General features: G+C 40.6%; 1 protein-coding gene across 1 annotated transcript; it reads left to right on the plus strand.

Moving 5' to 3' along the window:
* The first annotated feature begins 5,511 nt into the window (after positions 1 to 5,511).
* Positions 5,512 to 23,228, plus strand: ccdc22 (coiled-coil domain containing 22). Its single transcript, XM_048241996.1, has 16 exons — positions 5,512 to 6,140; positions 6,691 to 6,868; positions 7,608 to 7,740; positions 7,868 to 7,974; positions 8,241 to 8,325; positions 9,119 to 9,288; positions 12,332 to 12,544; positions 17,067 to 17,258; positions 17,462 to 17,581; positions 19,200 to 19,316; positions 19,640 to 19,741; positions 19,872 to 19,979; positions 20,078 to 20,173; positions 20,360 to 20,419; positions 20,557 to 20,631; positions 22,024 to 23,228. Exons 1-16 carry the CDS (start codon positions 6,091 to 6,093, stop codon positions 22,135 to 22,137), a joined length of 1,920 nt encoding a protein of 639 aa, XP_048097953.1. The 5' UTR covers positions 5,512 to 6,090; the 3' UTR covers positions 22,138 to 23,228.
* Positions 23,229 to 24,075: the final 847 nt, after the last annotated feature.

Raw genomic sequence — 24,075 nt, forward strand, 5'->3', positions numbered from 1 at the left:
TAACTCATTGACTCATTTGTAGAGTAGTGCAAAGCAATTACGTCAAAGCATTCATGCACTTTACTGGCCAATATCTTGTGACAGAAATGTTCAAGCTTCATAAAATTGAAGAGTGCTGTAACTGATACACTCCAATGTATCAAGAACTGTGAAACTGTGAACTAAAAATGTGAAATTCTGTACGCTTACACTTGGATATATGTGCCCACAGTCCTATTTGGCTCACTCAACAATATAGCCAACAGTGGCTAATGCTGTACATGCCTGATTTCTGATGTAGGCTAAAGGTTCAAAATTCACAAAAATGCAGACCCTGCATCACTATGATATTCTTTGGGTGCATGCCAGATTTGAATGTCATCCATAAAGGGCACTGCTATGACATATTTCAATAGCTCAAGATCTCAGGCGGCAGCCAATTTTAATCCAAACAAAAACAAAACATGACGTGCTGCATTGCTACCACATTCTTTGGATGCACACCAAACTTGGGCCCAGATGATTGCAGCTTGCAGATATATTTAAAAGTCCTGTAAACTAATATCAGATATTTGCTTGGAAACACCATAAACAAGTTAGAAAGATATTCCCAGCAACATATGAACAGACTGAACTGAATTGTGAAGTTAGACCATTAAATCCGACATAATCATTTTGGGGCAGTACAGAAAGGGAGTATTTATGATGCAAGGAGTACCCTACTTAGCATAACCCCTACCTTTAAATGTATCTGATGCAGTTTCAGTTATTTTCTTTTTCTATGTGCTCCCCCTAGTGTTGTGGAGTATTTATATTTTAGCTTGCTGTTGTAAATACTTCTCATGGCTTGAGCCCCTCTCCCCTAGACACTGGTACATGTGCATTTGTTTTGGTGCCGAAGGACTAGCAACAGACAATACCATCTCCAAAGATCCATATTTACTGACCAGGTAATGTTTCATGATTCCCGCAATGTCACTGGGGCACCGACAGCAATGCTGGTTCTTCGCTTGGGGGGCGTTGCCAGCGACATTCTTACAAGTTTGTTTACCATCAAAATGACATTGTAGCTGTAATATTAAGGTAAAAAACTGGCAAAGGATGTCCTTAACAGTTGAGTGCGCACTGCGCAGCAGTGGACAACCCCAGACATAAAACCAGAGATTTTCTTAAAGGGAAACAGAAGGGAGCGCTGTGGAGTAAACTGCTGCTGTATCACGGGGACCGGGATTTGAATCTGACCTGCAGTCATTCCCTGATCTCATCTCACCTGATCTCTCTCTCTCCCACTAATTTCTTGTCATTCTTTAATTTCCTATCTCAGTAAAAGACAACACCCCCAAAAAACACTAACAACTAACTTAACTAACAAATATAGCTGCAAGCAGCAATGAGGGGGCCAAGCAGATTTGATTAAATCTCACATGGCGGCCGAATCAATTACGATGACATCACAAGTTGGCCTGGGTCGGCCTAAGGACCTCCAACAGTATTACCAGACACCACTAGTACATTTTAATTCTAAGCAAAAGTGTCTTGCAAAGCTGAATTAACAATATTTTTTTCATAATTATTTTATATTTTAGGAAATATAATAATGGTAAAAATAAATTATTTACTTTTTAAGAATTCATCATTTTTTTTAAGGATTTTAAGCATTTTTCGTATTAGGAATATTGCAAAAACTGTAAAAATGTCTTGTCCCTCGTTATGACTTGTCTAGTATCACTGGCTATTTAGGATAAAAAAAAGTCAAATTATCACAAAAATAAATACATGTACAAAAAGCCTCAAGTGTTTGTTCATGGACCATTAAACAATTTTATTTGGAATGTTTTTAAAATTATGAAAAAATCAACATTTTACATGTGTCCCCATGTTGTCGTCAACCCTGTTACTTTTGGATAAAACCCCCTTTGGAGAAAAGGGGCCAAAAGTTACATCATTTTCAGGAAGTGATATCCCCTGCCTTCCAGGAAGTTAATGGTGAAAAGACCAGAAAAGTGTTGTTCTCTGACAGAAGGGGACAAGCTCGTTTTGTCAACCCTGTTACCACAAAATCATGCATTAAAAAATAATTTGATTGAAAATTTAAATGTAAATATTTAACAGCATTTTAACCTCTCTTGAATGCACACCATGTGGTGTCATGGTGTCCACCACATGGCTAGTAATGGCTGCCAATAACAATATTTCATCAACCCTGTTACTGTCAATCCTAAAATCGAATAATTAATGTGTTCAACACCAGAATTATTTATGTAACACATAATTATTTGTATAATATTCATGAATAGTTACAAGAGCACTCATATTATTTTATAATAATATATGTTTTGTTTTTTTTGGTAACAGGGTTGACATAGCACACGTACCTCCATTGACTATTTGTTAAAGTAAATAAATAAATAAATAAATAAGATAGCCTGAGATGGCACCGCATGTTTTTTTGAGAGGTAAGAATCTACTTCATCCAAATAGGTGCTTCAAGATTTTAAAAACAGTACTTTGAAAATTAGATTTTTTGAATGCAAAATGGCACGTTTTCGTAGAATGACCCAGGGTCTGGGCACTCACCGTTATATACTGTTGAAGTAGGTACTACTCTTTTTTTTTAGCTAGGTGGTCCGTGAGTGTTTTTTATTGGTTAAGTGGTCCCTGGTGAAAAAGTCTGAGAAACACTGATGTAGGCCATTATCTCATATACCCAGTGTTGTGGTAGGCCTACTCAAGTCCGGTCTTCAGAGTCCGCCTCCTTCCAATGTAGGCCAAGAGACCGAGTCAAGACCAAGTATTTTTTGCTTTCAATTCCGAGACAAGACAAGCAAAAAATGGTCTGGACCAGTGAACCAGCTTAGTTGTAATTTTAGAGCAAGACCACGAGACCTTTTTCCCACATTTTCTTTTTTAATTGTACCGGTATATATTTCATGGTATATTCCAAAATATCCACCATTACAAATATTGTTATTTTAATAAAAATGAAAATATTGGCTGGTGTTAAAATATATCCCATGATGCTATGCTGCGCAGGGCAAAGGTTTTGAACGACACAATCTTTGCCCAAACAGCATGGCAGTTTTTCTGGAGAGGGTTGAAGTAGCCTGATTGATTGCAAAAGGGTGGGTGAGTGGTTGGCTGCATTTGGTTGCAAAAGTCCTGTATTCGAGTTGTAAACTTTCACTGTCTTCATACCTGTCAACATTTAGCTTTCCAAAAACGGGAGACGGGGGTCAGTGTTTATACCGGATCTGTGTTTGCATATGTACCGTAATACGTTTCAAACACGTGTTTCAACACTGCATTTCGGTAGTTTCTTTTACCTTACCATTACATTACGCATGCAGTTATGTATCCACCAGCTGCCTGCCTGCAGCCTACTTCCAAAACTCCAAAGCTGCTTGCTGTCTGATTTGGTTCCGAGGACACAAGTTCAGTGTATCAACAACACTCAATAAAAGTTTATGTGATGTGTTAATCAATTACATTTCCAACAATTTCACAACAGCTAGTTCTGGAGTACGCCATTCAACTATCCCGCTTGCTTAAGATGAGAGACGAGCTGCGCAATCGGCACCCGCTTCCTTATTTGGGTTTTGGGTTGCCAGGTTTTAGCCTAGGACAAAACGGTTGAAATTGAAACTAAGTGATTGTGTATGTGTAGGGTGTATTTCATTCACAATCTGGCAACCTGGGAGATGTCTAGAAAAAATGAATGGATCAATGATTTTAAAATGAAGTTTGATGGCCATGCAAATTACGGGAGTTTTCTGGGAGAAATAACAAAACGGGAGGGTGCCGGGAGATGACCTTGAAATACGTGAGAACCCGGGAAAAACGGGAGTGTTGACAGGTATGTCGGTCTTCTTGACCCTTTAAAGACTCGGTCTCGACATATGCAGTCTCGTCCCCTTCACTATACCACATACTGCCTGCATGAAAACTGACATGGGACATGGACATCGCCTAGCTTATCCGAATAAACAGGCCTGTCAGATGAAGAGTTTTTCCTCACAAATGGCAACATTTGCATTTGGGGGTAGCAAAATAACTATACTATGATTACAGCCTTGCTGAACATAGTTTTGCTAGATTATTGTCTATGAAAAGCTGAAAGACATCCACAGCACCACGGGTATGGCAAGTCTTCTCTGCAGGATGTTGTGTTTGGTCTGGCACCTCTTCATGATCTGCTTAGAGATGCTGCTGCAACTATTTCTTTCTCACAATGCAATGCTTCATTATGAGGGTTTAGTGTATGATGTGCAGTGGACATCAATTGAACAAGCAGTCCTTCAAATGTAGCCCAGGACTCTGAATGAGGTGATCTGTCCAGGTCTACACAACCTCTGTACTCCAGTTTGCAGTTTACAGAGTTGGGGTGGACTTGAGATGGCATAGGCTACTTTATTTTCCTAGCATTGGAGGTATAATATGGCAGTCATGCATAGGGTTGCAACTTCCTCAACCCCAAATGAGGGACACTCTCAGTGCCCCCAAAAAAAAAGAAAACACTGCTTTATATTATTCAAAGGACAATATTGACAAAGTAATTTTGTTTTAAAATATATATTTCTTAATAAATACTACCGATTTGATGCTGTTTAACTCATTTATAAATGGTGCACTGTCACTGTAAGAGCATTCTGTACGCAGTGTATAATATTTTTGTTTGTGCCACATTTATAGCCCAATATTAACAATGATAAGCATATTAGTAAGTTGGTATAAACAACCTGGAGCTGCCTCATCTTGTGCGTGCTCATCCCAATTAAAACGAGTAGCATAACGTTCAAGTTAGATCTGCTGCATGAGACGAGAGGACCCACAAAGTATCATCCTTATGTAAGATGCTGTTGGTGCATTTTGACATTGTAAACGTTCTCTAAGAAGAGTGAAAAAGCAGTTTGCAGTAAAGCTACTCTCTGGCTAAATTTTGGTAGCCTACTCGGAGTACTACCATCTATCCCTTGGTGCGAATCACTGCGAGATGCGCGCGTAGTGGTAGCGGCGGCACTGGGCACTTTGTTCCAGGTGCGTTTACAGTAGCATATTGGCCATTGACAACTGGTCGATAAGGCTGATTGAAATTCGGGACTGGAGCTGAACTCGGTTGGTTCCAGTCATGCACCTCTACATACAGTAGGCCTAGTTAATTTTTTACAGGAAAAAAGAAGGCTGAAATAAGTCGGCAAACAGTTAGACCTGCTACTCTAAAAACTAGGGGTAATGGCCTCAATTGAACATCTCTGAATACATAAAAAAAACTCTACCATTCCACAATTTTGCATGCTTACAGAATATTGTTTAGATACTATCACAATGAAATGACATTATAGCTTTGCTTTGCTGCTTATTAAGGAAATTCCCATGCTAAAGCTGGATTTGTCCCCAAAACAAACTTGAAGAGGATGTTTGTAACAGGACAAACGTGTTAAATAGGCACAGTTTAGTTTACTTAAGCCAAATACAAGCTTCATTCGAACAAAGTTTAAACAACAGTGCCCTTATGTATTTCCCAATACTAATACTAAAGATTCTAGGCTCCATCCCATATCCACTCGATGTTGTGCACGTGTCTGAGCGTCAGTCTTGGTCATGCGACCCATGGGCGAAATGCACTTTAGCTTGTAGTTTTCTTACTGGTGTTGATTCCTCGTTCTCCTACGATTGTAAGCGATTCAAACCAAATATCCCACAAGTCAGTGCGAATGCATATGACTTCCTGTCTACTTTGAGATGCAGAATTTCTTCGATTGTCAAACATAGGAGCAGAACAGTTAACTGAAAACAGGCGATGTGATGAAAAATACAGCACTGATAAAAGATATTCGAATGCTTCATGCTTACAAACATGGGACGAACGTGTATTTTGAATCGCTAGCATACTTGAGCTAATTCCCTCGCTACCCTGGCTTTTGGAAACCTCTGGTCGCTAGAAGCTAGCCACCCTGCACTAGCTAGCTAGCTTGCTCGTAAGCTAATTTGATGTGCAGTTAACGCCTTAAAAGTGATTTTGTATAATAACCATATGAATTCCATTTCGGCTGTGGTGGTGGAGCTTATCGTTTCAGAAGAGAGTTATCACGAAGCTGCTAATTTGTTGCAGCGATGGAGGAAGTTGACAGAATTTTGATTCATTCGCTCAGACAGGTTGGCACGTAAGTAACTTGACGTGAAATGAGATTGTTCAAACGGGTGATATTATTTCTCATGGGCAAATAAACCCATTCAGTGGAACTGTTTTATGACAGAACAGCCTTTCTATCTTCAGTTGCACTTCACTTTTTTACAGGTTTCTTGTTTTTTAGGTGTTTAACGTCTAACAGTTAGCTTATGGCCTAACCTAACTTAAGTAATGTTAAATGTTAATTCAACTCAAGTGCAACTTACCTTTTCAATTTGTTGTGTGAAAGATTGGATCATTTCAAGCAATAGGATACATTTCTATATTGCGGGACCTTTTGACCCTTGTGTGCATTTGATTAGCCAATTTGCTTGGTATAACGTCTGGTCTTTGTAAACATGCTTATGAGTGATCTCTGCCCTAATGCTTGGTATGCATGGTGTCAGCATCACCCATGGGAATAAAACACTACTTATGGCAACATAATGCCATAGAGACATCTTACAAATGTTGTGGCAGATGTTGTTCAGCTCTTTTACTTGAAATGTCACTATTGAATGTGATCTATAATCCTCTTTCTTTAGGGATGTAGGAGAAGATGTGGAGAGTGTGAAGCAGTTTACCAGCGAACTGATCGTCGAGGCTGTGGTTCGATGCCTCCGTGTCATCGACCCTTCGCTGGGCAGCGGCCTGTCCCACCTGCTGCCCCCAGGGATGTCTGCCCGCTTTCGCCTGGGCATGAGTCTAGCTCAGGCCTGCCAGGTAAGACACCTGAGCTGGAGTGGGTCGGTCTATGGGCTGTGATGAGGCAGCATGATTTCTGTCCAGCAATGTTGTTTGATGACAGTGAATTGGTACTATCATTTGTATTTGATTGCCTAGCTTTTGTTAATTTGGTTTTGGCCAAAAACGTGTCTTTATAGTAATTTTACAAAATAAATCCGGTTAAAGTGCTTGACAAGCCCAACTGTAGTAAAATATATAACCAACAAGATGTGCTTCTGGAATATGATGATCATTGCTTTTTTGCCCTAGAGATATGTTCTGCTTTGTTCAGATAGAGTAAGGCAATACTGTGAAGCATGAACTGTCTGCATGGGCTTGAAATATGTATGACGCACCAGTTATTACACTGATTCTGCACTTGTTAGTTAAGCTGTGGCTTTAAAAAAAAAACTCATGTGAATGTGAAGCATGAGACCATACAAAACACAAAATTTGCATGGGGAATTTGGTTATAACAAAAACAGAGCTTGGTAGACTGTGAAAGAAATCATTACGAACAACATTTGTTGAAACGGTTCACAACTGCATTGTTTTAGCAGTTTGCTTTGCTGCTGGCATTAAAGCGGAGGACAACAACCATGGAAGGCAACAGTCACGCCTAGATTCTAAGCGGACAGGGCAGAAGTATGGTTCACACGCCAGCCTGCTAACAGAATTGTTGCTGGTACACTGTTAAGAAGTATTTATTGATTATATTGGTTTGTGTGTCACCTAGGACCTGGGCTATAAGGGGGAGATTGGCTACCAGACGTTTCTCTACAGCAATGAACCAGAGATCAGGTCCTTGCTCATGTTTCTGGTTGAGAGGCTCCCTAGAGAAAGTGCAGAGGCCTCAGATCAGCCAGCAGGTATAATTGATATTGATTGATTGATTGATTGATTGATTGATGATGAATTGTACTTTTGTACTTGTATTTGTTGTATTTGTTCTTAGTTGTGGGTGACCTCTCTCCGTTTTGCCTTTGAACTATGTAGGTAAGTCTGTGCTCTTGCAGAAGGCCATCGCTGATCAGATCAAAGCGCAGCTGGCGATCCCCTGGCTTCCTCCGACCTGTCGATTGCCTCTCCAGTGCAAAACACAGGTGTGCTACTGGGAAAAACCATGCAATGCATATCACAGTATCTCTTCCCGCTCACCATGACCCTCATTCTTTAACTATCTTAATTCTCTCACTTATTCAGGTATTTTTAGAGGTCTTATTGCCTCATGGTTTGTTGTTTGTTGAGGCTTAACATGTAATGCGTTGTAGTTGCATTGCTTTTTTTTTGCAGTGATATTTCTCTGCACGAGATGCATGAGAACATGAGATTTGACTTGTGTATTTTGTTTTCTTTGCCGTGATTTCAGAGCCGTGGTCCATGTCACAGGTTTTACTCACAGCCTCTGAGTGTACCGTATTCGCTCAAAGTACCCCAGAACAAGCAGTCCAAAGGTGTGTTGCATTTCCATCCTGAGAGCCATTGGACTTAAGGCCTCCGCACATCGGCACCAGCATGAGTGCTAAATTCCTCTGTCAGTGAGACATATTTTGATCTGTTGCCCTGCCTTGAAAACCAAAAGACAACAATTTTATCATCAAAATTCTATAGCTGATGTTTTTAGTAAGGTCCCACCTTTTGAAGGTTTTAGAATATCTTATTAGCAAAGATTTTAAAAAACATATTTAAGTTTTTGTAACACAGTGCTCTGGCCATTAAATAGCCTTAGTTGCGGAAATGGCCTTAAATTAAACAAACAAACAAACACCAGCATGAGTGCGGTGCACTTAGCCTTCGACGATTGGTTACGTTTGATTCCATTGTTTTCTGTTCAACTCTCACCAGTGTCGAACTTTGCTGCTCTTGATGTTTATTCAGTTCTATCTGTCAACGCCGCTCAACAAAGTCCATTGTGTATGGAATGGTTAATATAACGTTTGGGAGCTGATGTGCGTGGCAAGTGACTGCGCACTCATGCCGGTGGCTATATGCAAAGCGCTTTTGCTGTGTTGCTGTTGTGCAGAGTGCCTCAGGTGTCAAAAGTTATGCAATTAGAAGCACAAGTGTGAACTTGCCCTCAGAATGTGATTGCTTTGACATTCAGAATTACACAGCCCCACCCTTTGTGTGTGTTCTGATGTGTGTGTTCTGATCGTGTTTGTTCTGATGCGTGTGTTCTGATGCGTGTGTTCTGATGCGTGTGTTCTGATGTGTGTGTACGTGCACATCTGCATGAACCCATGACAGAGGTCAAGGAGTACTACAGGGACTTTTTGCCGGTGGTGACTGCCCAACCTTCTCAGCCAATCTCAGTGCCTGCCTCCCTGTTGGAGCACCATGCCGCCGAGCTCAGTGCCGCCCAGGAGTGGGAACTAGAGTGGAACAGCCAGGGCCTCCTGTCCCGACTGACCCCCGAGGTTAGTGCTCTTCCCTGGGGCTAGATTTGGGTCTGGCGACACGAATGTGGCTTTTCTTGCTGCCTATGAGTCAGATCTAGTTAAAGGAAAATTCCTTCAATTTCTCACATAGATCTCTGTTTCTCTTTTAAAAGCATGCCCCCAGAGTGGAGCACTGTAGCTGCCTGGCTGCTCTAGCTGTTGGCTGCAGCAACTCGAGCTAGGTAGCACCATTTTTTATTTGTACCGAGTGTATTCGATGACCCCGAGAAATGGAGATCTATGTGAAAAATCCTTTAACACTGTTTTCCTTCAACACTGTTTTCTTTCATAATCATCAGAATATAATCTCAGCAAACTACCACGTTTTATGTGGGACGTTAGGCTACACTGTAATGATGGGTTTGTGGTGGTTGAAGATTTGCAAAAGTGCAGTTATTGATTATAACCAGAACAATTCTCCTGATGTTCCTCTTGCTGTCCATCCAATGTGTGTGCTTTAAAAGAGATAAGAAAACTCTGGTGTTTGTACACAGTCCAGGCTCAGTAAAAAGGGAACAAACAGTGGCTTGGAAAGAGCTGCAAACTGTTCCTGCCAATCATAAACGTTGCTGTAGGAGCATGAAAGGAATGGGTTAATGGGATTGTCAGTGAAGCGCAAGTATTAACAACCTTTAGCCAGGACTGCGCCTCTAAGCACTGAGCATTCCGAGCAGAACGATATGGATTATTACCCTGGAAATCCAGAGTTCTCGCGAGAGCACAATTTGAATTGTGCCCGCAAGATACTCTGGCCACGAGCAATGATCCAAATTTCTTCTATCTCTCAAGCGAGAGGGACCAATCAAATCGGTGTAGGCGGGACAAAGGCGAGCTACACTGATAACTGACACTGATGAATTGTTGTGATTGGTCGTAGCGTTATCCAACTGCGTGCAGTGAGAGTTTCAAATGCATGCTTGGTGCCGCCCCTCGAATTGGGCCATTTTCATTACTCGTGGCCAGACCCTTAATCTGAAAGATTCCAGGGTCTGGTTTACCAGGCTAATGGATTATGTGAGATTTGTACAGATGTTGGTGATGGTGCTTTAATGCCCAGGTGCCATATTAGACAAACCTCCTAACTTGAAAATCCTATGTTAACTATTTGGTAACATTGGTAACTTGGTTTTGGTTTGGTTTGGATCTGATTTAGGAAAAAAGCCATTACAGAAGAACCATTCCCAAGTCTGATTTTCTATCCTAACTTAAGAAGAGTGTATTACAGAAGCATCCCCACAAATATCTAAAATAAACTTTACTAACTTTAGGATAACCATTAAGCTGTCCTGTCTTTCATCTCCACCACATAGGATAGTAGCCTAATGTTATAGCCTCCTAGGCTATGTATTCGCTAACTTGGTGGTAGACTTGGTGTTCAGACATAGTGATCTCTACACTCTTCTCTTATGCACCGATGTGCTTTGGCTCTCTGTTGAAACAGGCTGACATTCACTGCATGGGTCAGTCTGACCTTAGAGGTAAACGATAAAGGAATTTCAGGTCAGCTAGGAAGTGTACTGTGTTTTTTAAATCAATCTCGCATTACCTCAATCTTGTGTAGCGACTTAGTCATTTTCATTGGTTGGTTTCAGTTCAGTTTTACCGTCTTCTATTATTTAGCTGGCCATGTCTTCACATCACACATTAGCATAGACACATTTGGAGTAGGATGTTGGTTTATTGCCTAACCCAAGTGTGGTGTTACATTTGGTGTGAAACATAGGCCATGTCAGGATGCAATGAGATGACAAGTCATAGTCAAGTTTATTTGTATAGCACAATTTAAAAACAACCTGTGGTTGACCAAAGTGCTCCAAAAAAAATAAATTGGCAATTCTCTCGATCTCGTGGCTTGGTTTTCACTGACATACACAATCAACTGTGAGACCCTATATAAAGAGATTTGTGCTTCTCCTAATAATGTCCAGTGAATTAATTTAGGCACAGATGGACTCCCATCAAGTTGAAGAAGCATCTCAAGGACCATTGATAGATAAAGGATGTACCAGAGCTCAATTGGAAGTGTCATAACAAAGGGTCTGAATACTTATGTAAAATAAATATTTCAGTCTTTTATTTTTTATACATTTGCAAAACACTCCAAACACCTGCTTTTTTGTGGAATGTTGGAGTATTGTGTGTAGATTGATGAGGGGGAAAAAATTAATTGAATCCATTTTAAGATGAGTCTAAAACATAACAAAATGTGGTCTAAACTTTCCGGTTGCACTGTATCTGTAAAAAGACCTGCAGTAGTGTGTGAAATGTACCATGCTTCCTCAAACGCCTCATGTCATGCTGTCTGCTGACCTTTCCCAGAAGTTCCTGTGTCACACTCAGCAGAGAGTTGTGCTGCTGACACCATGACCTGGTCTCTGGGTTGGCCTTTTCTGACAGAGCAACAAGGAGCAAAAGAGTAGGCCAGCCTTAGTCTGAGGCATTAGTAAATTAAATCATATTTATTCATATGTGGCATATGACTCCACCAGCAAGCAGCAGAGCGTATGGATGAAGAGTTTTTATTTTGGCATGAAGTCATGCAGAGTGGTTGCCAAGCTAATGACTCGGTATACAGTATAATACGGCCACAGTGACAGCATTCAAAATTTGATTTAGAAATTGAAGTTGCAAATCATTGCTATTGCATTGTTGCCAAAATAGTCACAAGAGCTTTGTTTTTTGGAGCAAGCAGTTTTTCCGTAAAAGGTCAGATGAAGTATTCAGTTTCATCTGTAATTGTGTCTTTTGGTCAGTGTGTGGTTGTGAAGCATTCCCAACTCTGATCTCCCTCCAAGGATTGTGAATACTTAAATGCAATCTGCAAAAAAATCCTAATGGTTTCAGACACTTCTCAAATGGTCTTTAATCTCAGAGCAGGTAATTTTCCTCTGTTAGCAAAGCAGCTCAAAAGTAGGCTTTGAGGATTGCAGGTCAGGGTCAGTCCAATCTCCTTCTATTCAGTGTGTCGATCAGTCTTTGATGTCTTTCTTGTCTTTGATGTGCTCACTCCTGTCGTCTGTAGGAATATCGCTCTCGGAAGAGAACCCGCCTGCAGCGGAGGATTGAGGAGCAGCTCCGAGTGGCCGCTCAGCCACGGCCTGACTCCCAGGGTGCTCAGCGCTCGACCTCCGACCTCGCCGAGCTGCTGCAGTCGTTTGGCGGGGCGTCAGCGGGAGGAGACGTTCTCACGAAGGGCACGCGCTTCACCCACACAGAGAAATTCACCTTCACACAGGTACACGTGGAGACACAACACTCCAGGCTTTGGTCACTTTGAGCTGGCATCTCTCTGTCACTGAGGTCCAAGCATCGGTTTCATTTGAACATAACGGTGGGAAGAACCTGTTCTAGCAAAAGAATTGTCTTAGATTTTTTTAGATGTAACTGACTGTGATGTAGAAAGTGAGACCAGTATGGTGCCTAAGAAACTTTGTGTTCATCCATACATATTTGGGGCAGCCGTGGTCTACTGGTTAGCAATTCGGACCTGTAACCGGAACCGGTTGCCGGTTCGAACCCCGACCAGTAGGCACGGCTGAAGGCTGCCCTTGAGCAAGGCACCTAACCCCTCACTGCTCCCCGAGCGTCGCTGTTGATGCAGGCAGCTCACTGCGCCGGGATTAGTGTGTGCTTCACCTCACTGTGTGGACACTGTGTGCTGTGTGTGTTTCACTAATTCACGGATTGGGATAAATGCAGAGACCAAATTTCCCTCACGGGATCAAAAGAGTATATATACTTATACTTATACTTACTTATACATATTGATCCCTTGGGGATCATGCATGGAGACCACATCCCTTGGGGATCAATAAAGTATCTATCTATCTATCTATCTATCTATCATAAAGTATCTATCTATCTATCTATCTATCTATCATAAAGTGTCTATCTATCTATCTATCTATCCTATCCCTCTCTCTCTCTCCCACCATCGTCAGACCCCCTCCTGGGCTCCCTAGCTATTGCTTTGCGCTGTTGTGATCTCCATTACTGTGCTCTGATCTATTATATTGGTGTTTCTCAAAGTGAGGTCTGCAAACTATCCCTAGTGGTCCGCGAAATATTATGTCTTAGATCAGCGTTTCTGAAACTGCCTTTGTGCGACTTCAGAGCAAAGATGACACACAGAAAAGTTGTTTGCAATATTGAGCCAACTGTTATGTAAACCTTTTTAAACCCTTTCTGTACACTTACAAAGTTAAAATTACTTTGGTGTGTCTGTAGGGACCTTGAACTTGCCCCCAAGGCTATCTGTAAGCTACTCAGATTAATGTCAATTTGGTCCCTAACGAAGGTTTACACTTGTTTATCATCATAGATCATAGGCTGTTCTTAGACCGGAGTTGTCCTTTAAGGCACTATTCACCCAAATTAAACCTCTGACACAACAAGGAAGGTGAAAAGACTTGATAAAAATGGTTCAGTGAGGGTTTTGGGAGTTAGATGGCCTCTGAGGTTTTTTTAGTGGTTAAGTGGGCTTTGGTCTGAAACATTTTGAGGCACTATTTTAGATGATGCAGACATTTTGCTTATCACTTGGACCAACTGTGATGCATGTTTGCCAGTGAAACACTTCCAGACCACTGTGGACAGAGTGACTGTGGTTTTGGAAGAAAAATATCAGATGTTTTAGGACGGGCACGTTTGCACTTTTGCCTTTGGTTTTTGAGCTTGTGCGCACTCTTTCTCTCTCTCTCAGGGAACAAGCTATATATACTTTATCACCCGGAGAGAAGAAAAACTCTTTTCTGATTGGCTGGTGGGGTGGCTATTAATTTGGAATAACGGGGCACCTATGAAGTAGATCTGGTAAAAAAAGTTCCATATTAATGCTTATGAATGGTAACTATAACATACATAGTAGGACGATGGTTGAGCCTGGAGGCAGGTTTCGTAACAATGGAAACAACTGTAAACAAGCTAACTGTCCATGCTATCACTGTTAAGGCCATAGAAAGTTGTACAACAAACTGAACAAGTCGGCTTCTTTTTAAATGGAACCACTTGTTTCCTTTGCATGCTATAAAGGTGTGACTATTGCCTATAGTGGCATCCAGGTGATAAGCGGGATAACGGCCTTCGAGGTGTCCCATTATATGGAACGTGCGTCTAGGAGTTCTTTGCCTCTGCTTCGTCACGGGAAACCTCGGCGGCCGTTATCCAAAGTCAAGCAAGCAATCTTTGAGGTGATGCTGTAAAACTGGACATTGGAGCAGTGCATCTTTAGAATCCCAGATATTTATTTATGTAGAAACAACTTGGCAAGCTTTTTGTACAAAAAGCCATTTGAAAGCATGTACTTTCTACAAGACATTATTCAGCTTTGGATGAGGTCTACACATTTGACATGGATATGTGCTCCAATTGGCTGCCTCAATTGAATGGCAAATGAAGGGAGGGGTTGTGAACAGCTCTGGGATCAAAAAGTTGAGAATGTTCACTTGACAACAACAAACTGGTGGCGTTGTTAATGGTTGTAGGCTAACATCACGTAGTTGCACAAAAGTACTCTTTAACAGTACTCTTTAACATCGCAATCACCTGCACTTATGAGTATACTGTACCCAGGAAATCCAGAGTTGCGAGACACTCTGGCAATGATGCATGTTACTTTTACCCCTTGCATCCCGGGGAACCAGTCAAATCGGCGTATCTGATATATGCGGGCCAGAGTCGAGCTAAACTGATGACGACAGCGGTCGTAGTGTTATCCAATTGCGTCGAAGTCCGGAATCATTCAGTGTAAACATTGGTCTAGTGTTATCCAATGAGATTTTCAAATGCATGCTTGGTGCTGCCCCTCGAGTTGGGCCATTACATTGTTTGTGGCCAGACCCTTAATCTTTCTAGATTACCAGGGTCTGGATTTTCCAGGCTAAGTATCCTGTAAATAAACAATGAAATTACTTATTTGTGCATGGAACAGGTATATTTTTTGTCAGTCACTCACTATGTCTAGTGACATCAAAATGTTCTCCTGGGAGCTTTCCACAAGCTTCCAGGTTAAAGTGAGATGTCCTGAATTTAATGCATATTCAGGAGTGACGTTGCTACTCAGAAGTAAGACTTTTCCCACTTTCCAGTTGCTCATGAGTGCACTTTTAATTTCTGTGAATAAACTTGTGTTCAGCTACCTTAGTCACATTTACCCTATTGTGAATAGTGAGTTAATCATTCCTCTAGCAAATCGAAATACAAAATATTTCATTGGAATTTCAAACATTTCCAGTAAGAATTTCTCATTTGAATGGTCAAAATGTGCATTAAAAAGTTGGATGGACCATGGCAGATGCCAGTAAAATCAATTTACATGGCTCGGATGACAAACCACCATATCTTTCAACATAAAGATTTTTAGTAGTTTGGCTCTGCCATCACTCACTCCAGCAATCGTTCCTGCCCTCTGCTAGACTGCTGGAATAATTCCTCTTATACAAACAGGCAACGTCAATCTCTGAATACTTTTAGAAGTGTCCTTATAGACCCTTTCAAGAGAGTTCCATTATCAGCATCATAGTTGGCCCCACAAGGCTTCCTTTTTAACATTCCATATGTTATCTTAATGCAGAGGAAGTAGATTGGGGCCCAAATAGAATGTTCAAGCATTGTTTGTGTTTACCTTGTTGAAAGGGTCCATAGACCCTTTCAAGAGTTCCATTATCAGCATCATAGTTGGCCCCACAAGACTTCCTTTTTAACATTCCATATGTTATCTTAATGCAGAGGAAGTAGATTGGGGCCCAAATAGAACGTTCAAGCATTGTTTTTATTGTTGAAAGGGTCTATAAATGGGATTACTGCACCTGGCTCTAAGGTCCCCACTAGAGGCACTTGCACAATGCACAACACACTGACTGTAGTGTAACCCATCTTTGTTGTCAGATAGACCTAGAGACGCCCAAGAGCCTTTCCATAAATACACAGACAAAGAATGCATTATCAGTTTGGAAAATTGGTATGGATATGGATGCAGGAAGGAATACTAGTCACATGTAAGGGCAGAAAGGAATTTTCAAACATTCAGCAAAAAGCCAACTCAACTATAACAATTGATTTTCTCCAAGACATTGTCTTGATTTTATTGTGAAGAATGGGGATAAGATAATACATGCCTGTCCTGTTCAGTTCAGTTCAGTTCAGTCCAGTCCTATTAAAAATAGTTTCCACAGCATTTTAACATGTCACATGGTAATCATAATGGCCATAGTAAAGTGGAATATGCACAGGAAGTCACACACAGTTATTATTGTCTTACTCATTTCCACTCTCTGTAGCTGGCTTACAACAGTTAATGTTGTTCTGCCTGATTTGGCCATGAGATGGAAGTGTAATGGGGAAGCTACACCAGGCGCGTGCGTAACTGAAGACGTTCTCTTTTAGAATTAATTTTGGAAAAGTTCCATTTTGGATGTTTTTGTACTTACATCAGAGATTGTCAAGGTATCAATCTCTGCAAAAGACCTATTATCTTTTCACAGAATCATACACATACAGACTATCAAGATTGAAAAATGGATGTTGGCCCATTTCATGTCCTTGACCTCTTTTTATGCTGTTTACAGATTTCACACAAGTCTCTATGATGACCACCAGCACTGATAAAAACCTATATCTTCACTGCAACTCAGTTTCAATAGTTCATTTCAAGATGCTAACAGTAATGTTTAACTAAGTTTGAGTGATGCATGTGAACATGCTAACAGAAATGTTGTCACGGCAATCGTTACCCCACCTCCCTGCTCCTCTTTTTCCAGGAGCCTGAGAAGAGTGCCCAGCAGATGGCAGCAGCGGCCAGCTCCATGCCCAGCTCGCGCCAGTCGGAGGAGGACCTGCGGGCACAGCAACAGGAGGAGATTGCCGCCCTCCAGCAGCAACTGCACCAGCTCTCCGTCCAGATGGAGGAAGTGGGCGGAGACATGAGGCAGCTAGCCACGTCCATTAACCAGGTGTCAGGAGTTTGTGTCCCAAAGAAATGCTGTAGCGTTGTCATTGTCAATCATCCAGGCCCAGCTCTCCAAAATGCTGCTCTTTGGAGGAGCCTGCAAGCAGATTTAACAGATTTAACTTATTTTAAATAGATTTTTTTTTTGTGAAGGATTAAGTGTTAATTTCATGTTCAGCAACGTTGTTATTCTTCTGTGTATCTCAGGTGACTGAAGAGCTGAAAGAACTAGAGAAGAGCAAGTCTAGGAAGGAGGATTTGGTAAAAGTGAAGAAACAGACGATTGATCTCCTGCCAGATGGTCAGAACAATCTTGTCAAATTGCAGGTTGGTGCTCTCCCACTACAATACTATGTAAAGGAATAGAGTACAGAAGCCATAACGTAGCATTGTCAATGCAGCAATTTCATTGGATCTAAACAAATTAGGGCTGGGATAAACGATTATTTTTTAAACGATTAATCTAGCGATTATTTTTTCGATGCATCAATTAATCTAACGATTCCTTTTTTCAGTTCGATTCGATTATCTCCCCATTAATTGACTAATAGCAATTTATACATGTTGATTTACATATCTGAATGAAGAAACATGAATTCCTTAACATTGCAATATATGTTTAAAATATATATTTTTAAAATTCCAAAATAAAAGACTATACAAGTGCAAATGTAGTGTAATGCATTCTTAGTCAGAGGTAGCATTCAATAAAGTTCAGTAGTGTAGGGCTAATTGAGTGCCTGTCACTTTAAGACGCTCGTGAGGGAACCCTTGCAATTGTAACACTAACACAGTTAAAAGCCTGCTGATGTGTGGATGCAATTCATAACGTAGTTAGTTCAAATAACGGTTCGTAGTCTACTTCTCCTTGGGACAAGCACTTTTGAGTCTTGGAAAACACTTTTCCATTTACAACGGGATTTTGCAAACATTCAGTGTCAGAGTCAATAAAATGAGCCCTGCATGAGTAACGAAATTGACAAGCAGCTGTAAGTTGGCATGCTAAACTCGACATCCAAACAGTATTCTGACGTTAGCTTTGAGATACTGCTTGATTGCATAACTTAACTTAGTACATTGAGGAGAGACTAAACTATGATAAGACCTTAGCAGAGTTAACTTTAATGCAGCAGTTTTGAACAAATGTGCGCAGCATTGTCACGATGCTAAGAGGATTTAATAGCAATTTAGCCCACCGTCTTCTATGCAATAGTTCTATGTGGCAACAACAATCCTTCAACAATCGTGAATATTTTGTTAAATGCACACAGAGGAGGGGCAGCGGGCTCGTTACGAGAAAGAGCGGGCGGGGCAAGGAAAGGCTGCGTGTGCAATTTGAAAGAGCACAATGAAAGAATTTTATCTTATGTTTAATTTAAATAGTACAGTGTTTCCCATACATTGACTAATCTGTGGCGGGGCACCACGAAATAAAAATCGGCCGCCACAGATTAATATTCTTTAATTATTTAAATTAAATATAAGGTCAAATCCTTGCATTACCATTGAGCTGCGCTTTTTACGCACGCAGCCTTTCCTTCCCCGCTCTCTCTCGTAGCCCACTACCACTCCTCTGCATGTGCATTTAATAAAATATTCACGATTGTTGAAGGATTGTTGTTGCCACATAGAAGCAATGCATAGAAGACGTCTGGCTAAATTGCTATTAAATCCGCTTATCATCTGACCATGCTGCGCAAATTTGTTCAAAACTGCTGCATTGAAGTGAACAATAGTATACAATACTATACAATAGTATACAATAGTATACAATACTATCAAAAGTTTGTTTGGATTTGTTTGGATCCAGTTCCACTGCCATCGTGGAAACGGAACGTCACAGTTCGGTACTCCATTTGAATTGGAATAAACAAACTCTACCTGGACTGTTGTATCCTGACTGTATGTATGTGTGTGTGTGTGTGTGTGTGTGTGTGTGTGGCAGAGCCTTGTAGATGCTAGTGTTAAGAGGCTCGAGAGTCTGAAGGCCCAATGGGAGAAACACAAAGCCCCTCTCCTGGAGGAACAGTGCAGGCTGAATGAGCTCTGCAGCGATCAAGAGGTACCCCTTAAATTATACACCACCTATACTTAGTTTGCTTATACTTAGCAAACTTAGCATTTCTTACTTACCTTTTCCAGTGTTAGAAATTGTTGGAGTCTTGCCAGTTTTTTTTAAGTTTCCTGACTTTGTAAATTAAGTTTTCATAGAGCATCTATTGGAGTGTTTTGTTTAACACTGTGTGGTAGCTTTGAGGGTAAAAAGCAGCATCCCTAATCTTTTTAGCTTTTATTGGCAGGAGGTGGTAGCTGCATATGCACAGATGTGATCAACTTTGCATCAAGTGATTCAGCTCATGTCAAATTTTCATCTCTCTCTCCCAGGTGGAATCTTCTAGAATGTTGGCTGAAATCAAGGAGCTTCATGATAAAATCCGTCAGTCTGCCGAAGAGGCAAAGAAGAAGGAGGCACTTTACAAACAGTTGGTGAGAAAATCTTTCTAAAATGGAATAAAATTGAATCACAAACCAGTTACAAGGTAGACTCTGCCCATATAAATCATGATCGAATGTTTCTTCTACTTTCTAAGTGTTTTTTTTTTTTTTTTCTCTGCAGCTAACAGAATATGAAAAATTGCCCAAAGATGTCTCGAGGTCAGCATACACTATGAGAATTCTGGAGATTGTCGGCAACATTAAGAAACAAAAAGAGGAAATCACTAAGGTACTACACCACATTAACTCTTCATTGTGATGGTTATGAAATTGATGTGTTTCTGTTGAAGTACATGATTTATTTATTGATTCCTTTTGTCATTTTAGATTTTGTCCGACACTAAGGAGTTGCAGAAAGAGATTAACAGTCTGACTGGGAAGCTGGACCGCACATTTGCCGTGACAGATGAGTTGGTTTTCAAGGTACATATCAAAACAGTGATGTAACATTTGAGAAGCTCCTTCCTCTGCTTCCATACTAGTCTTGTGAGTGGTTTACACTCTACAGTACATCACTATACGTTTACAATAATAGTCAACAATGCACTCAGCTTTTTTGGAGTTTAAGTGTCCTATATGGTGTCTTACATGCTTCTGTGTGTTTTCTAGGATGCTAAGAAAGATGAGTCGGTCCGCAAGTCTTACAAATATTTGGCAGCCCTACATGAGGTAAGAGCCTATCCATCTCAAACCTTTTTGAAAACTAATAGTTTTTATTTACGATTGTGTTATCAGAGAGGTGCACCTTGAGAACTGTTGAAGCTCTTGCTTGTCTGACTTACACTGTCCTTTTTTTTTAATATCAGAACTGTACACAGCTCATTCAAACAATTGAGGACACAGGCACCATCATGAGAGAGATCAGAGATCTGGAGGAACAGGTAGGCTTTAAGTTTTGCACCACACTACTTGACCAAGTACCCACTAGTCAGACCGTACTAACCCTTTGCCTTTATCATCCAGTATAAACTGGGCAAGCTGCTTATATTCAGTGTCAGTCTCCCTTCCCTCTGTAGCCATGGGTTTGCATCTTTGGATGTGGGCACTGGTGTCTGTAAATGTTCTTGAGATAATATTTCTTTTCACTGGAGGTTCACAAAAAAAAAAACTATATTGAATTTAACAGAGGACAATTGAATAGCATTTTGCTTGCAGTGGATTTGGACAGCCAGCAGAGGACAGAATTGGTCTGGTATGAGTGGCTCTCATTTCCAATAAGACGAGATGTTTATGCCAATTGTTAGAGCTGGTCCGAGTGACCTTAATGTCAGGGCATATGAATCATACCAGTGCATATGAATCATACCTGGGCTACGTGGTACATGAATGTATCCTTTTTGCATTTATGACCGATTCAATTTGAATGACAAAGAAGACCTATGTAGGATATGGTTAGAGCAGGGTGCTTGCATAGATCTACAAAGTGTGGAAAAATATGGAATTATTGAAAATACTCTATGCATATGCATAATGTCTTCTATGCATACACAAAAAAGCTGACCGTACACAAAAAGCATCAAAGGGCAAAATCCCAACAACAATACATTGTTTTACAAAACTTAAAAAAGTCTTTAAAGAAAAAACATAGTTTGGAATTTGACAAAATTTGGAATTTTTATTTGAAAAAGGAAATGTGCCCAGTAAAGGGTGAAGTAAATGAACCGCACAAAAGAACAGTGTTCTTTCAAACGTGGAAAATTGGGATGGTGATGATTTCTAAAGGAAAGCGGTTGATCTTTGTGCAGTGCACTGTGAAATTTCAGGGTGGGATTGAAAGCTGTGGAAGGCAGATATGACCCTTTATTTTAGTTCAAAACATCTAAAAAGGACATACAAGGACATTAGCAAGAAGAAACAACTGTTTTGATGTAATGTTAAAAACACCTATGGGTCAGTGATGTCCAAATACCTACTGAAATTAGCATACAAACTTAGTTGGCACCAAGCTGACTCTGTGTGGCTGTTGTGTTAACTACAGTGCAGGTCAATGAAAGTGCCATGTGGCTGCGTTCAAGACCCCTCAAAGCCAACAGAATTCCACAAAGCTCCTTTCACAGAAATTCAAATAAAACTGTAATGCTTCACACATTTTGGTATGCAGCACATTCTTACTCTTTGCTAAAGTAAAATTGGCTTTTGCAACTAGACTGTTGAAAATAGACTGGTGTGTTGACCCCATTAATTTGCTGCAGACTGAAACTTGACATTTTTTCAAACAGATTGAGACTGTTTGAAATAGACTGATGTGTGTCTATCCCATCCATTTACTGCAGATTGAAACAGAGAACAGCAAAAAGACCATCACCAACCTGGAGAAGATCCTGGAAGACTACAAGGCCATTCGGCAAGAGAACTCCACTCTTGCAGCCAAAATAAAGGAGGCCTGATCTCCTTGAAGACCCACCACAGTGCCCTTTGAGGAGGCTGCCAAACGGAGCAATGTGACCGCTGCGATGGCGTGTGCCGCGGGGGGACACACACCGCCACCAGAGGAGAGGAGAGACGCGAAGAAGCATTCACTATCTGCACTTACCAGCCACCCCTCATCAACCTCATTGCTTCTCCTGTCCAAGCACATACTGTGCACACTGTGCTTTTGACCACAGTGTGTGCACAAAGGAGATTTGTTTTCTTTTTGAACTGATAAAACTGTTTTTTTTTTCCGTTTGTTTTAAGGGCACAAACTTGAGGCAATATAATGCTGGCGATTTGAATGAGATGTCCAGTTGGTTCTGATATTGGGTGACAGACCTAACAGAGACTGCTTTTGCATCAAACATAATCATTTGATTGTCTACATCTCTTATGATCATTGATTTTTTTTTTTTTTTTCCATATTTATCAAATCGGCTCATTAACAGCGAGAATGGAAGAATAAACTAAAACAAAACAGATGACGTTAAACTAAGTCGGCAGACTCTGAAAAATGAATTATGATTTACTTGAATGAAAGAAAGAAAAATCTTAACAGACCATTTGATCGTGGGGACCTTTTGTAGGTAGCTGTTGGATCTATATGTTCTTGACTAATCAGCATTTTGAATGTCAACATGCAGAATTTCCAGCTGCCATGCTGCCTGTTGACAGTTTAATGCCTTAGACTGGAAAGGTACAATGTGAAGACCTATGGTGCAAGTAATGCTACGCAGTCTTTGTACTCTGAACTGGTCAACTGCAAAGTAGACTACAGTATGAATGTCTGGGAAAACTTGTTATTCCTGTTTTGTAATCTTCATGTTAAGTGACTCCGTCTGCCTCTGTTTTCTCGAGAACAGGCTATATCAATGGGAAGAACCTTCATGTTGAGAATTGCTGGAGCCTGTGCCAAGATTCACTTATTGTATGCATTTCCAAATTGTGAAAATGGAAGATAATTCTAGAATTCCATTTCAATATTAACATCAGAAAGCCCCTAAAATACACATTTTACATCTTACCTCCATGTGTCCATCTGATAATTAAACAATAGCCTAAGCAACAGCAGGCTCATTTGAAATATATTTTCTGTTTGTTTGAAAATATTATTTATTTATATATTTATTTATGTTGGTTTTTTTTTTTTTTATTATTTTTTGTTAATTTAACCTTCATTACTTCTCAGAAGTGATAACTCTATGAATGTAACACAAGTGCGAAATATGCAAATGTTACCTTTTGTATGTCATATCAGTTATTTGTGAATGTGCCACATTCAGAGGTTCAGATGTATAATGACTGCCACTGCAGGACCGTTATCTTGATAATGCATCTCAATATTTGGTCAGTGTGATCCAGGACACCGATCACCTGTCCTGTGCACAAGAAACTTGGTGTGCTTGTAGCCCCACATGGCTGATAAGGCTAATAATAGTTTTGGCCCAACACATACAGAACATGCACAGACACACTCACCACACACACATGCAACCTGGCTGGGTAACCTGTATTTGGGAGGCGTGCTTTATTTTATTTCCTAGCCTGCATTCAGAACAGCCACTCATTTGCTATGTAGTGCACTATAGTGAATAACCACTTTACAGTTATTCAGGACATAGTGCACTACACATGAGTGGAGGTTCTAAATTCAGGGTTAGTGTATGTGGCAACTAGCCTGACGAGCCAGACCCACATTAAAATGTAGGGTGGGGCGGGATAATCGGTTGTCTTTCAAATTCCCTCTGCACCCAATAGGTGAGTCCCATGCGTTTTCCCACCAGTGGAGCGAGTTGGCTAGTTCAAACTTTTGTCATTTTAAAACAAGCTTAACTCGTGTCACACTGTTGCCCAACAGCAACATCCATCTTCTTTGTTTCAAGAATTCAAGCCAACCCTTTGCAACTCTGCCA

The sequence above is a fragment of the Alosa alosa genome, chromosome 4 (assembly GCF_017589495.1).
Source record: "Alosa alosa isolate M-15738 ecotype Scorff River chromosome 4, AALO_Geno_1.1, whole genome shotgun sequence".
Classification (NCBI taxonomy): Eukaryota; Metazoa; Chordata; class Actinopteri; order Clupeiformes; family Clupeidae; genus Alosa; species Alosa alosa.

What these genes read in the sequence shown, in the direction of transcription:
- ccdc22 (XM_048241996.1), top strand. Translation starts at nt 6,091, where the DNA reads ATGGAGGAAGTTGACAGAATTTTGATTCATTCGCTCAGACAGGTTGGC. An exon ending in AGCTCTGCAGCGATCAAGAG is followed by an intron (nt 19,317 to 19,639) that starts GTACCCCTTAAA and finishes TCTCTCTCCCAG; the next exon opens with GTGGAATCTTCTAGAATGTT. An exon ending in ATTTGGCAGCCCTACATGAG is followed by an intron (nt 20,420 to 20,556) that starts GTAAGAGCCTAT and finishes TTTTAATATCAG; the next exon opens with AACTGTACACAGCTCATTCA.